The following is a 13,655-nucleotide window of genomic DNA, read 5'->3' on the forward strand; positions in this document are numbered from 1 at the left end:
AAAATGGTGGAAGATATAAATTGTGATAGATATAAGAGAGGGTGAGTAAATTTGACCACAGAAATATGTTTCACTACAGTGTCTTGGTTTTTAAATCAAATATAAGGTGGTCGCCAGGGAAATATTCCCAGTTATTCAAGTACCCAAGTCAATTGGGTTTTATAGAGATTTTAATTAACAATACAATGAGTAATAAAAGAAAGAGAGAGAGAGAGTAAGAAAGGAATAAGTATAAAGGGCCTCAAGCCAATATGGCCTAGACCTGAGCCTTAAGAGAGAAATCAGTCAGTTTTTTAACATTCACCACAAGGTCTGACTAAACAAGGATTTTAGTGACACCAGGCCAACTCCATCTCAGCTGACTTCACCAGAGAGCCTTCCAGCCAGAGACTGTTCCAAAGGGCCTCTCTCCAGAGCCTCCAGAGGGACAGAGTCCCCTTAGAGGAGCTCCAGGGAGACCTCCTTAGAGATTGTCCTCCAAGAGCTTCCCTTCTCCAGAGCCTCTCTCAAGAGATTCTTCCCAAGTGGTCCTCATCAGAGATCCTCCAAAAGGAATTCTCCAAAAGGATCTATCTATATCCTCAAGAGATTCTGCTTTTTCTTATATAGGGGTTTTTCTCCTATGTCACCTCCCCTAAGTCCCTACATCTACCAATCACTGTAGACACTTTCCAAAGGACTGCCCATCTGAATTCCTGCTAAGTCAACAAATGTCCTCAGTAAATCTGCACCAGTGAAAACACAGCTGAGTCAACTAATCTCATTAAGACAAAACTTGCCCGACCCTTTTAGGTACCTAGCATTTCATTGTATCAATTCTAAAAACAGGCCTGGCTCAAAGAACTCCTTGCCCCACCATAAGCATGGGTCCAAGTACTTTCATTGTTTAGCAAGGAGTTTTTTTTCCCTTAAAGCAGTCTTAAGTACGGTTGGAGTAGAGGTCCTCCCATTTCTGATCCTGGCGAGTTCTCACATCAAAATGGGGAATGTTTCTCAGTAGGGAATTTGTTCCAATTAAGAATTCCCTGATGGGGAAATTTTTAACATTCAGAAGTCTGAGAGATTTCAAGATTTACAGCTGCTAGGAAATTTTCTTTTCCTGATCCTAAATGTTAAGACACAACAGATTGCCCTATGGAAAAAGCAAGATAAAATGCAATCTGAAATGCAATCCTTGGATGGTCCAATGGCAAAAGAGAATTCCATCCCCCAAATGTCTAATTTATGCAAGCTTCTTCCTGAACTACTGAGAGAGGAAAATCCTATTTCTCCCAAAATGTAGACAGAATGCCCCTCTCCCATGTCTCAGGTGGAGAACCTTCTTTCTCATATTGTGCAGCTCCTGGCTAACCCTCCCTCCCCTGCTCCTTCTCCTGATGCCCATCCTCTCCTGTCCCTTCTCCCAGCCCTATGAAAACCTCATTTTTTACCATACTGGTTCCTACCCATACTGCCTCGGTATCCACACAGACAACTCCTAAGTAACCATATTTACTTACTGATTCCTATGAAAATATTTTCCCCTTAAGGGAAGTACCCACAATAGGACACAATGGGGACGTGTTAACATTAAAACACCACACACCTTTCATACACCAAGATATAAAGGAATTAAAACACATACCTCTAGCTATGAAGAAGAACTTATAGTGGCAATGAAAAAGATGGCTGGCATTTTTTTTCAATATGATCCTTCTTATAAAGATGTTGAAATATTGCTCCAGATCTTTCTAATGGAACATGAGAGCAATAAGATCATCTCTCATATTAATAAAGTCCAAGTGCTCAATGCAGCTTACTGGTCATCTCAGGATCCTCAAATGGGATGCTATATTCCCAAAGAATATTTGCAATTATATTGTGCTAGGGATGCCATTCTCAAAGCAATGCAAGGATGCTTTGAAAGGCCAGGTGCATGGACCAAATTTGAATGCCTTTTATAATCTCATGATGAGACACCCTCCCAATTCATGGATAAGCTCATTGAGCTGAGAGTTAGGTGCCTAGATCTTTTCCTATTTACTGAAAGGGATATTAAGCAAATAAGGTGACAGTTTGTTAACAACTGTGGCAGAGTGGTCTAGGATTACTTTAAAATGAATTGCCCAAATTGGCCAGATATGGATATTAAACAATTGAGGAAAACAGCAGTTTATGCCTCTACAGGCCATAAACAGAGAAAGGTAGAGACTAATGATTTACTGGAAATGATTTGGCTCTTAAAATATTATGGGACTTTCCTTCATGAAGATGTCGGATTCAAGGAAATGAGATTAAAAGGGAGCACAGACTTCATCTATACAGTGCCACTGAAGCCCAGACTTAATCTGAATAGTGCCAAAAGAGCACACAGGTCAAAAAGAAACCAATCTATTTGGGATTGATGAACTTCTACGCCAATACAAAAGGACTTGAATCTAGTGTGAGACTCAAGTGTGAGATTCAAGGTTGTGGCACTTGACATATATTAAGATGCAGGACTCCTTGTACCATATTCCTTGTGAAATACTGTCTGTCAAGTACCTAACAATTGACTGTTCTGGCTCCCCTATCCCTGAGAAATGATGAAAGATCAGACTAAGGAATAAAAATCTAATCTCTTTTCAATCATTTATGCTGTGGCAATTGACTGTGGTCCTGGATGCTGAGTGGGTAAATGCATCATTGCTGTTATGGACTTATAGGATATGGTTGGTGTCTCTCGAACTGAGGAAGACGATTGTCTTTGTGCGTTTTTGTGCACAAAGACACCTGTGCTTGAAGATTTAAGTGGAAAAGTCGATGCACAGAGACAGTCCCACTCTCTTGGCATTGGAAGCCTGGGTCCAGTGGCACGAAAAGTCATTACACCTGGAGACTTCCTCAGCTGCATTGGATGGCCATGTTGTCCTTTGTGCTCCAACACACCCTAAGCACTCCACAGTGCCTTGCTGCATCACCATCTCAGCCGTTGAACCTTCTTGTTGGTTTCTTCTGCCTGTTCCGCCGAAGCAGTCTTCACATGCTGGGTGAGCAAAGCCCTAGTTCACCAGGGGTCTACATGGACCCGATGGCTACCTTCACAAGGTTTAGGCGGCCTGTTGAAGCCGTTGCTTTAATTAGGCCATTATTCAAGTATTATGATTTTGTTTTTCCTTACTTAGGATTTTTACATAAATATACATATAAAATTTGGAATTGGATATTTAAAAAATTTATCCAGTAGTTATTTGGCCTTTTGTGCTATTTTTTATGATGTTTTAAATTGGCAGTGATTCATATGCCTCATGCCTCAGCCATGCATCCCTGTGTGATTTCAGTATTTCTTTCTATCCTCCTCAGGGGTGGGGGGAATGTGCTTTTATTTTATGTGGAAAAGTTTAAGTTATTTTTTTAATTTGGAAAATTTTATTTAATGAAATAATTTAGAATATTTGTCCATCATTACAAGATTCATGTTCTTTCCCTCCCTCCCCCTTCCAACATGCAATTACTCTGGGTTTTACATGTGTCATTGAACAAGACCTATTTCCATATTATTGATATTTGCACTAGGGTGATCATTTAGTCTGTATCCCCAATCATATCCCCATCAAGCCATGTGATCAAGCAGTTGTTTTTCTTCTGTGTTTCTACTCCCACAGTTCTTTCTCTGGATGTGGATGGTGTTCTTTCTCATAAGTCCCTCAGAATGGGCTTGGATCATTGCATTGCTGCCAGTAGAGAAGTCCATTACATTTGATTGTACCTCAGTGTATCAGTCTCTGTGTATAATGTTCTCCTGGTTCTGCTCCTTTCATTCTGCATCAGTTCCTGCAGGTCATTCCAGTGCACATGGAATTCCTCCAGCTCATTGTTCCTTTGAGCAAAATAGTATTCCATCACCAACTGATACCACAATTTGTTCCCCAAATGAAGGGAATCCTCTCATTTTCCAGTTTTTTTTGCCACCACTGAGAGTTAGGTTTAAGAATAACCTATTAATGCTCTCTTCCTCTCCTTCTTATGAAAGTATTCTTCCCCTCCCCTCCCCAAGAGTCTTTTTATATGGTATAGATTATTCTATTTTTTCTTATTCCTTTAAGTTTCTCTTGGTGCCATCTTCTATTCCCCCCTTTTCTTTTTTTGCATATCAACTTATACCCCTGAGTACCTCAACTCTACCTATGATTAATTCTTCTAATTACTATAATAATGAATACAATTTTTGAGAGTTACAAATAACATGTTCCCAAAACAATTTGACCTTATTGAAGCCCTTAAAGAAGAAAATTATTATTTTTTCTTTCCCCTCCCTTTCTTATTTACCATTTCATGTTTCTCTTGATTTTTTTGTTTGGATATCAAACATTCTGCTTAATTTTGGTCTTTTCTTTACATGGAAATCTTCTATTGTGTTGAATGTCCAAACTTTCCCCTGGAAGTGTATAGTCAATTTTGATGGGTAGATGATCCTTGATTATAGACCCAATTTTCTTGCCTTTCTGAATATCATATTCCAAGACTTGTGGTCCTATAGTGTGGAGGCTGCCAGATCCTGTGTAATCCTGATTGATGTTGTTTGATATCTGAATTGTCTCTTTCTGACTTCTTACGATATTTTCTCCTTAGCTTGGAAAATCTTGAATTTGGCAATTACATTTTGGGGGTTTGTCTTTTGAGGATTTAATGTAGAGGGTGATTTTTGGGCTCTTTAAATGTCTATTTTGTCCTCTGGTTCAAGAACATTAGAGCATTTTTCTTGGATAATTTCTTGTAGTATGATGTCAAGATTTCTTTTCATTTCTGGGTTTTCAGGTAGACTAATGATTCTCAAATTGTCACTTCAAAATCAGTTTTCATGGTCAGTCATTTTCTCAGTGAGATATTTCATGTTTCCTTCTATTTTGTCATTCTTTTGACTTTGCTTTATAAATTCTTGCTGTCTTTATGAGATCATTAGATTCTACTTGCCCAATTCTAGTCCATAAAGACTGGTTTTCTGCTAAGATCTTTTGATTTTCCTTTTCAGTTTGATTCATCCTGCTTTTCATGGCTTGGTAATTTCTGGTCATCAATTTGCTTATCATTTCATTTGATTTCTGGATGTCTTTTTCCAAGGTTGAGATTCTGTTTTAAACTGTTAATTTCTTTTTGAACTATTTCTTACTTTTCTTGCTATATTTCTCCTATCTTTTTAACTTGGTTCTCAAATTCCAGCCTAAGTTTTTGGAGAGCTTGTGGCCAATTTCCATTGGGGGGGGGGGATGATTGGATGTGTTTGTTTGTTTGTTATCTGCTGTCTCCTCTGTAGTCTAGATTTTTTTCTCCATAACAATTATCCAGGGTCAATGTCTTTATCTTGTTCTTTTCCTTAGTTGAAGATTGTATTTCTTGGACATTGCTGGCCATTGCTATGCTGGTTTTTCCTTCCCTTTCCAGCCAGAAGTCTGAGTGAGGATGGCAGTTTTTGCCTGAGGCTACTTTTCGAGTCTCTATAGCTTCTACTGTGTTCTGCCCCTATCCCCTCTATCTCAGTGCCCAAGGTCCATACTCTTCAGCCTCCTAAAGTCCCAAGTCTAGATACTTCTTAGTCAGCTCCCAAGGACCTAGAGATTCCCCCTTGTTTGCTCTGATTCTAGTGTGCTGGCTCTGACTCTAGTACTGTAGGTGGGGTGGGAAAGGATTTATCAGCACACATTTTGATGGGAGCTATTTCACCCCCTTATAGTGTGGAAATGCCCAAATCCCACATACCTTCAATGCTGTACCCTACTGTGGATCCCCTTCATTCTTCTGAACTTGTTTTTTTTTTTGTCTTTTTGAAGCACCATATATTAGAAGGTGGGGAGTGGAGGGGAGGAGGAGTCCTGCTTCTACACTGCAGCCATATTAATCCAGAAGTCACATTAAGTTATTTTAAGGGTAAGAAATTTGCTGCCTCTCAGAATCCAGAGACTGAACTCCTTATGGAAGATGCCATGGAGATGCCCATGGAGATTACATGCTGCTCCAGGAGATCCTGAGCAAATCAGATGTGCAGAATTGAACTTTGGGGAGTAAAATTCATTAGTTCTGTTAAATTCATTTGTTTTGTTAAGTTCATTTATTTTGTTTAAATGCATTTGTTTTACATATACTTTGTTGTGCAAAAGGGCACTGTCCCGTGGTTTTTGTAAAAAGCACCAAGTATTTGGTTTTCTTTTATTATTTCTTTTATCCCAAAATTATTGCCATTCCCACCTTGCATTGATGTATGTACTCCTTATATTAATTATAATTGTAAGTGTATTTGTGTTTTTCCAGATCCATTGGGGAAACCAGTATCCCAATGGATCCTAGGGGGGAATGTGCATTTTGATGCGAACCTAAGTCCTGGGAGACTCTATCTCCCAGTACTCTCTACTACAACTTCCTCTGACACCTGCCACTTCATTTGTGGGAGGTGTAAGAGGGAGAATAAAAGAAAAGAGAAGCATGGGTTTGGGGGCCTTTTCCCCCTAACCTAGGTGGAGAGCTTTGAACCCTGTCTAGCTGCCAGAGATTCAACTTTCCCTAGCTTTTCTAAATTTTCCCTTCCTAACCCTAAATAATCCTACCTAACTTTTTTAGGAGTCTAAATTAAATTAGGCTTAATTTACTGACTAGCTTACCTACAAGAAAACCCTGGTTAATTTCCCCACCATGTAGGGGCCAGGGGACCCCTGGGTATGTTCCTTCCCTTCCTTTCCCTATCTTTTTTCTCCTTTTTCCCTACCTCAACTAGAAAGAGAAAATAAGGAAAAACATCTGTACCAAAATATTCATAGCTGTGCTTTTCATGGTGGCAAAAAAAAAATGGAAAATGAGGGGGTTTCTGTCTATTTGGGAATGGCAAAACAAAATGTCCTATTTGATGGTGATGGAATACTTTTGTAAGGAAAGATAAACTTCTTGATTTCCATAAGAGCTGGGAAGTTCTCCAGGAATTGATGCAGAGTGAAATGAGCAGAAACCAGGACAACATTATACACAGAAACTGAAACCTTGTGGGGTGATTATATGTAATTGACTTTGTTACTGATAGCAATGCAATGATCCAAGACAATCCTGAGGGATGTATTAGAAAGAATGCTATCCACAGAGAAAGAACTGTGGGAGTAGAAATGCAGAAGAAAAATATTTGATTTTTCACTTGCTTATTTACCATTTCAATCTGAGAAATTTGGGTCATAGGGTTGCTTCCCAACCCTGTTTAAATGAGAAAAAAAATAAAAAAATTAAAGTGACCCAATATATCTACTATTGGATGTGGGGTTCTGGTTTTTAAAAGACAATTACAAAAATGATTAATATAGAAATAGGTATTAAGTAATAATTTATTACCCAGAGGAATTGCTTGTCTGCTCTGGCAGGAGGGGGAGTGGAAAAAGGGAGGGAAAGTACATGAATCATGTAACCAGGGAAAAATACTTAAACAAAAAAAGAAAAAAAAAGGGATTCTACAGTAAAAAACAAAAACTATGCAGAAACTGTGTTAAAAAACATGCATAAAATAATGTAGTCCCAGTTTCAGTAGTTCACAACCCTGTTTAAAATGAGAAAAAAATTAAAAAATTGAAGTGACCCAATATATCTGCTATATTTAACCAATAAGGAGTGGGAAGTTAAAAAGCAAGTTTGGGCACTGATAGCTTTGTTGTGTTGTTAATAGTATTATCTCTTTGCTAACGGTGTATAAGTATAGTCCTTGATCCTAACTTCTTTCTTGGATTTGTCTTCAAGATGAACACAGGAACCCTATGACCCAAGTTTCTCAGATTGAAATGATAAATAAGTAATGATAATTCATAGTGTATTGATTTTTGAGTTCATTTTCTTTTTAAAAAGATAATGAAAATGTGTCTAGAATTGCATATATATATGTATAAATTTAAATATATTCCAATATTCTTGGATTCTTTGTTATGGTTCATGTAACATTTGTTCCCCCCTTTTTTTGCTCAAGTCAGGATGCTTCTACTGAACTTAAGTTCAGTATTAATGAACAAATAAATCATAATTTGTTTCTGAAATGGAAATTTAGTCTCCCTTATCTTTATCTTCTTGTTGTTCATTCATGTCCTTCTCTTCAATTTGTGACTCCATGGGCCATAGTTATTGATTGTTTTCTGGCAAAAATACTGGACTGATTTGCCATTTCCTGTTCCAGTGGATCTAGTGGATTTTTTTGTCAGGCCATCAGAAATTAAATTACTTGCCCAGTGTCACATAGCTAGGAAGTATCTGAAGCTAGATTTGAACTCATATCTTCTTGACTCCAGACCCAGCATTCTATAGAGTGAACCACTTAACTATCTCCTTGAGCCATGTAACTGACTCCTATTTTTATCTATACATTTAATTACACAATAAAAAGTTTGTATTTCATTGGTAAACAAGGTTTATCACAGGTTAATGGCTTAAAGACAGTAATTAAACATATGTGGGTATAAAAGTACAAAGCCTCCCAATCCTTTTGGGAACAAGGAAATTTGACTTTTTCAAGAAGAGTGAACAGAATGAGGAACAAGTTATCAGTGCAGGATATGTTCAGTTGATAAATTTTTCTTCAAATTCTTCATGTCCTTACCCAGATCATCCTTTCACTCACTCTGGCCCAACCTCTGGGACCTTTGCTTCTTCTTCTGCACCACAGCTACATCTCAATGACCCCTCCTGGCTTACTCTTCCTATAGATTTTTGGTATCCTCTTCTTTTCTATAAACTTATTTAACCTTATGGTCAGAGCTTGGAGATTGTTAAGGAAATCATCTAGCCTGCAGGTACTGCTTCTCCATTCAAGGCTTCCAAGTGTCATGTGAATGGGCCAAAAGAGAGGTACAAATGTGAAGAAGGCTTGAAGAAAGAAAAAGTGGGATGGGAGTGGAAAGAGGTTACGGACACCCATCTGAATAACTTCTTGAGGGTTTGTTTTTATGCTTAGATGAAATTTGATTTATCTCTTCAGCATAGGACACTTTTATCTGAACTGATAAAGATATAAAATTTTCAAAGTTCTGTCTAGGAATTGATTCATCAAAGATTATAAGTAGCACTGTCTTATTTAACCTGACAGTATACAGAGGGGTTCAGAATAGGTTTGGAATCTATTTTCATTTATGTCTGCACCAATCTATGTATTTATTTATCCATGTATCTGTCTACTTATTTCTTCATCTATCCAATCATCCATTTATATGCTTATTCATTTTCTTATTTATATAATTATTATGAATTTATGTATACATTCATCTATTATTATCTATAGAAATTTTTATTAGTTCACCTATTATTTATTAATTAATTTATTCATTTGTTTACCTACATATATGTATTGCTGTATCTTTCTCTCTCTCTCTGTCTCTTTTTCTCTCTCACTCTCTCTCTCCCCCATTGAGCTCCCCATCCATCTATCTATCATTCTATCAGGGACTCTCTTCTTATTTTGCCTAGGCAAGAAGTATTGCAGCTCCTCACAGGGCTGATTTTAAATAGCGATTGGCTTAAAAACTTTAACCTGCTCTGTTTTTTAGTCTAGGCCAGTTTGTTTCTTATTCAGCAGTTTGGTGGCCCCTCTCCAGCACCTGTGCAGTTCAGAACTCCTGGGCTTCAGTGCTCTACTAGCTTCAAGCCTTCCCCAGCAGCAAGAATCACCAATGTGTGCCACCATACCTTGCCTAACTTTGTCTTTTTATTGACTCAAAAAGGCAAGTAGGCTCCTTTCCTTATAGTTCCTTGGTTCATGAAGGCTTTCACCCTGGAATAGGTTCATTCTCTATCAGAGAACTGTTCTGACAAAAGCACGAAGGTATTCACTTGTCAGACTTCAGGGTCAAAGCAGCTGGCATTGCCAATCTGCCTGTGCACATTACTCAGAAATATCTTAGACAGCAAAGGAGAGTGAAGGGAAAGTCATAGCTTGGTAAGGCAGGACAAGAATGAAGCAAGCTGACTAAAAATCGAATCAGTGGTCACCTAGAGATGCTGAGGAAGTAGGATCAATAAAAATTCCAAGAAGAAAGCATTTCAAATTCACAAAGAACTAGCTAATATTTGGGAGTTCGGTTATTTAAGCAAATTTCAAAGATTTCCACATACTAAAAACTGTCTTACCCCTCCCTATATGGATTGGGACTATATGATTTCATTGATATAAAGCACATTCAGGTGGGCAAAATCACTTTACCAGTTCAGGTCAGAAATTTATCTACAACATATTAAAAGTTTCATAACTTAGGTATTTTAGGACTCTCTTGATTCCAGGGTCTATTCATACTGAGGGAGGCAGGGTGCAATGGTGACATCCTTATTCCCAGTCCTTTGGCATCCACTCCCCAAGAGACCCTAAAAAGGTCCTAGAGATCAAGGTTCAGACTCCAGGCATAGAATGTGAGTAACAAGTGTGGGCATTAAAATATTGGAACCTCAAAATAGTGACAAAGGGGTTAAAAGAAATTTTCTCTCAAAAGTCTTTGAATTCTAAGAGTTAATGTATCTAAGATTATTTCACTGAAGAAAATTAAACCAATGCTATTTTGATTCCTAAAATTGCCTTTTTTATATTCCTGAATTGCGTTCAGTAATTCAGCATTCCCTCTGAGTTAAGTTTAACTTTATAATCAAAATAAAAATTGTTATTCCTTCTAACTTAAAATCCTGGAAAATCCTAGGATATCTGTTTGCTATCTTTGAAAATCAACATACTGACTTAGTATATATCCACAAGATATATTGTCCATCTTTTCTGTTCTTGTACAGTTAAGGACTCTCTTAGGAATCAGTGAACATTCTAAACCTAGTCCACTGTCAATAGCTTAAGGACACAGATATGCATCATAAATCAGTCAAGCATTCCTCAAAGACTAAGAGTCATGGTTATAAGCAACAGGAGGGTGCTAACCGACTCGTGATGTAACCTTTCATGCTGTTCCATAATACTGCTGGCCCTGTAACCAACTACATTATTCTTACCCCTCCCTACCTCAGGTCTGTTTGTTCTATGCTTATAAAAAGAACTTGTTTCTCCTCCTTTGGATCATTTGCCTAACCAGGGTAGCTATTTGACCCAATTGATTAACAGGTTTATACCTTGCTAATAAACTGATAAAGCTCAGAATTCTGTGCTTTAGTTTATCTTTATTAAGTCCTGTAAATTTTCTGTTTCTCTCTCTGTCTCTGCCTGTCTCTCTATCTCTATCTCTCTGTCTCTCTCTCAAGAACTGATCATAGAATGAAACTGAATTTATTTTAAAGAGCAAATAGCTACATTGACCAGAATGATGGGTCAGTTGCCAGAAAACAGAGTAGATCTTGATAAAAAGGGGTGGAGAGGGGAAGAAGAGAGATGCTTGATCATGCTTGCTTTCCCAGTGTAAGAGAAAAGATATTTTGAGAAGGCCAAAGTGACTATACTGTTTATAAAGGGTGATTAGCAAGAGAAAAGAAATAGGCCAATAAATCCTTCCCTGAGAGTTACTCAGCTTTTTGTCTCTTATTGCTTTGAAAGAAATGCAATCCTTTTGACTGAGTCTTTAAAAGCTTGGATGACTTGCTTGTTCCTCAGGGTGTAAATAAAGGGATTCATCACAGGGGCAACTGAAGTGGTGAGCACTGACACTACCTTATTCAAAGCCACCCCTTCCTTTACAGAAGGTTTGATGTATATGAAGATACAGCTGCCATATGAGATGGAGACAACTATCATGTGAGATGAACAAGTAGAAAAGGCCTTTTTTCTTTGCTGGGAAGAGGGAAATCTCAGAATAGTTCTGATAATATATCCATAGGAAAGAATTACTAACACTAGAGTGATGATAAGTGTCAACACAGCAAAAGCTAAAATCATCCTTTCTATAAACTCTGTATCAGAGCATGTGATCTCTAGCATTGGTGATGCATCACAGCCAAAATGATCAATTACATTTGAGTCACAGAATTCCAACTCAAGTCCTAGGCTAAGTGGTGGAAGGATAATCATCAGTCCAGCCACCCAACAACTCAGGAGGAGCTGGTTACAGACTTTGTTGTTCATGATAGTTGTATAGTGCAGGGGTTTGCAGATGGCCACATAACGGTCATAGGACATGGCAGCTAGGAGGAAAAATTCTGTTGACCCAAAGAGGATGACAAAAAATATTTGGGTGGCACATCCATTATAAGTAATGGTATTGTCCCCACTTGACATGCTGTATAAGAATCTGGGAATACAGGCAGATGTAAAAGACAATTCTAAGAAGGAAAAGTTTCGGAGGAAAAAATACATGGGAGTTTTAAGATGGGGATCCACCAACGTGAGGGTGATGATGGTCAAATTCCCAGTTATACTCAGCATATAGGTAAAAAACAGAAAGACAAAAAGCATAACCTGAAGCTGTGGGTCATCTGTTAGTCCTCGAAGAATGAATAATGTAATACCTGAATGGTTTCGCATCCCTGGTTTCTGACTTTTGTTGGACCTATGCATAAAAATAAAGAGATTAGATCCAAAGAAGGTGAGTTCTTAACTAAACCCAGAATAGATTAAATCATAAAAATAAACCAGATAATTTCAATTATACAAAATATAAGAACTTTAGTGTTGACAAAATCAATGTAATTAGAATAAGAAGGAAAGGGTTCAAAAGGTGTAAAAATCTTATTATATATAAATAACTTTTGAAATGCTATATGGTCAGCCTCTTTGGCATGGTAGGACAGTAAAGTCACCTTACTTGTCCATGTTAAGAGGGGAATGTGTTCTTCATGAATACTTAAAACAGATACAATGTAGAATTGAAGAACTGAGGAAACTGGGTTTGCTTGTGCAAAGAATACCTCTAGATTTTTCGTTGTATAAGATAAAACCAGGCGATAAGGTATATATTAAGAACTTTAATAGAGAATCTCCTACAGAACCAAGATGGATCAGACTGACTATGGTCGTAATGACAACCCCAATGTCTATAAAGGTTGATCAAAGAGATCCATGGTTCCATGCTTCACATGTGAAATTGCATCACACCCATAATATTGATTAGCCCTAGGAAAATAATCGATAAGCAATAACAGTCCCTACTGAAAACAAAGGAAAGCACAGGAGAGTACATGCCACCAGAATACAGAAGAGAGCACTGCACATGTTAACATGATAAAAGGATAGCACCACCCCTGGAGCAAATGCAGCCAGTGTTACTGCCAAAAGGATAACATTAGCAGTATATATATATATATATCTTATAAAGTTCTATCAATAATTTCTTTGAATCTTCCAAACATGTTTTTTAGGGTCAGGAGATGCTAGCAGCAGATCATCCACATATTGTATCAATCTGCTACGTTTGAAAGTTATAGTAGCTAGATCTCTTTGCAACAGTTGACAAAATATTGAAGCTGACTCGCAACATCCTTGCACTAATTTAGTATAGCACAGCTGGGTTTGTCCCCATTGGAAAGAAAAAATATTTTGAGAATCAGGGTGCAACAGTATAGTAAAGTAAGCGTTGCTCAAGTCTAACACTGTGTACCACCTAGATTCTGCAGGTATCTGAGTTATAATATCATTTGGAGATGGTGTTACAGTGTGTCTTTTGCTGATAAAATTATTCACATCCTTCAAATCCATCACAAATCTCCAGGCAGGAGTGCCATCTTCATTTAACTTATTCTTTTTAATTGCTAAAATTGGGCTATTGTATTCA

The 13,655-nt window shown here is 37.7% G+C and overlaps 1 protein-coding gene across 1 annotated transcript; it reads right to left on the reverse strand.

The window, feature by feature from the left end:
* Positions 1 to 11,470: 11,470 nt before the first annotated feature.
* On the reverse strand, positions 11,471 to 12,409 carry LOC100031215 (olfactory receptor 6C2-like). Its single transcript, XM_001380495.2, has one exon. It carries the CDS (start codon positions 12,407 to 12,409, stop codon positions 11,471 to 11,473), a length of 939 nt encoding a protein of 312 aa, XP_001380532.2.
* Between the last annotated feature and the right edge of the window lie 1,246 nt (positions 12,410 to 13,655).

The sequence above is a fragment of the Monodelphis domestica genome, chromosome 5, assembly GCF_027887165.1.
Source record: "Monodelphis domestica isolate mMonDom1 chromosome 5, mMonDom1.pri, whole genome shotgun sequence".
Taxonomy (NCBI): domain Eukaryota; kingdom Metazoa; phylum Chordata; class Mammalia; order Didelphimorphia; family Didelphidae; genus Monodelphis; species Monodelphis domestica.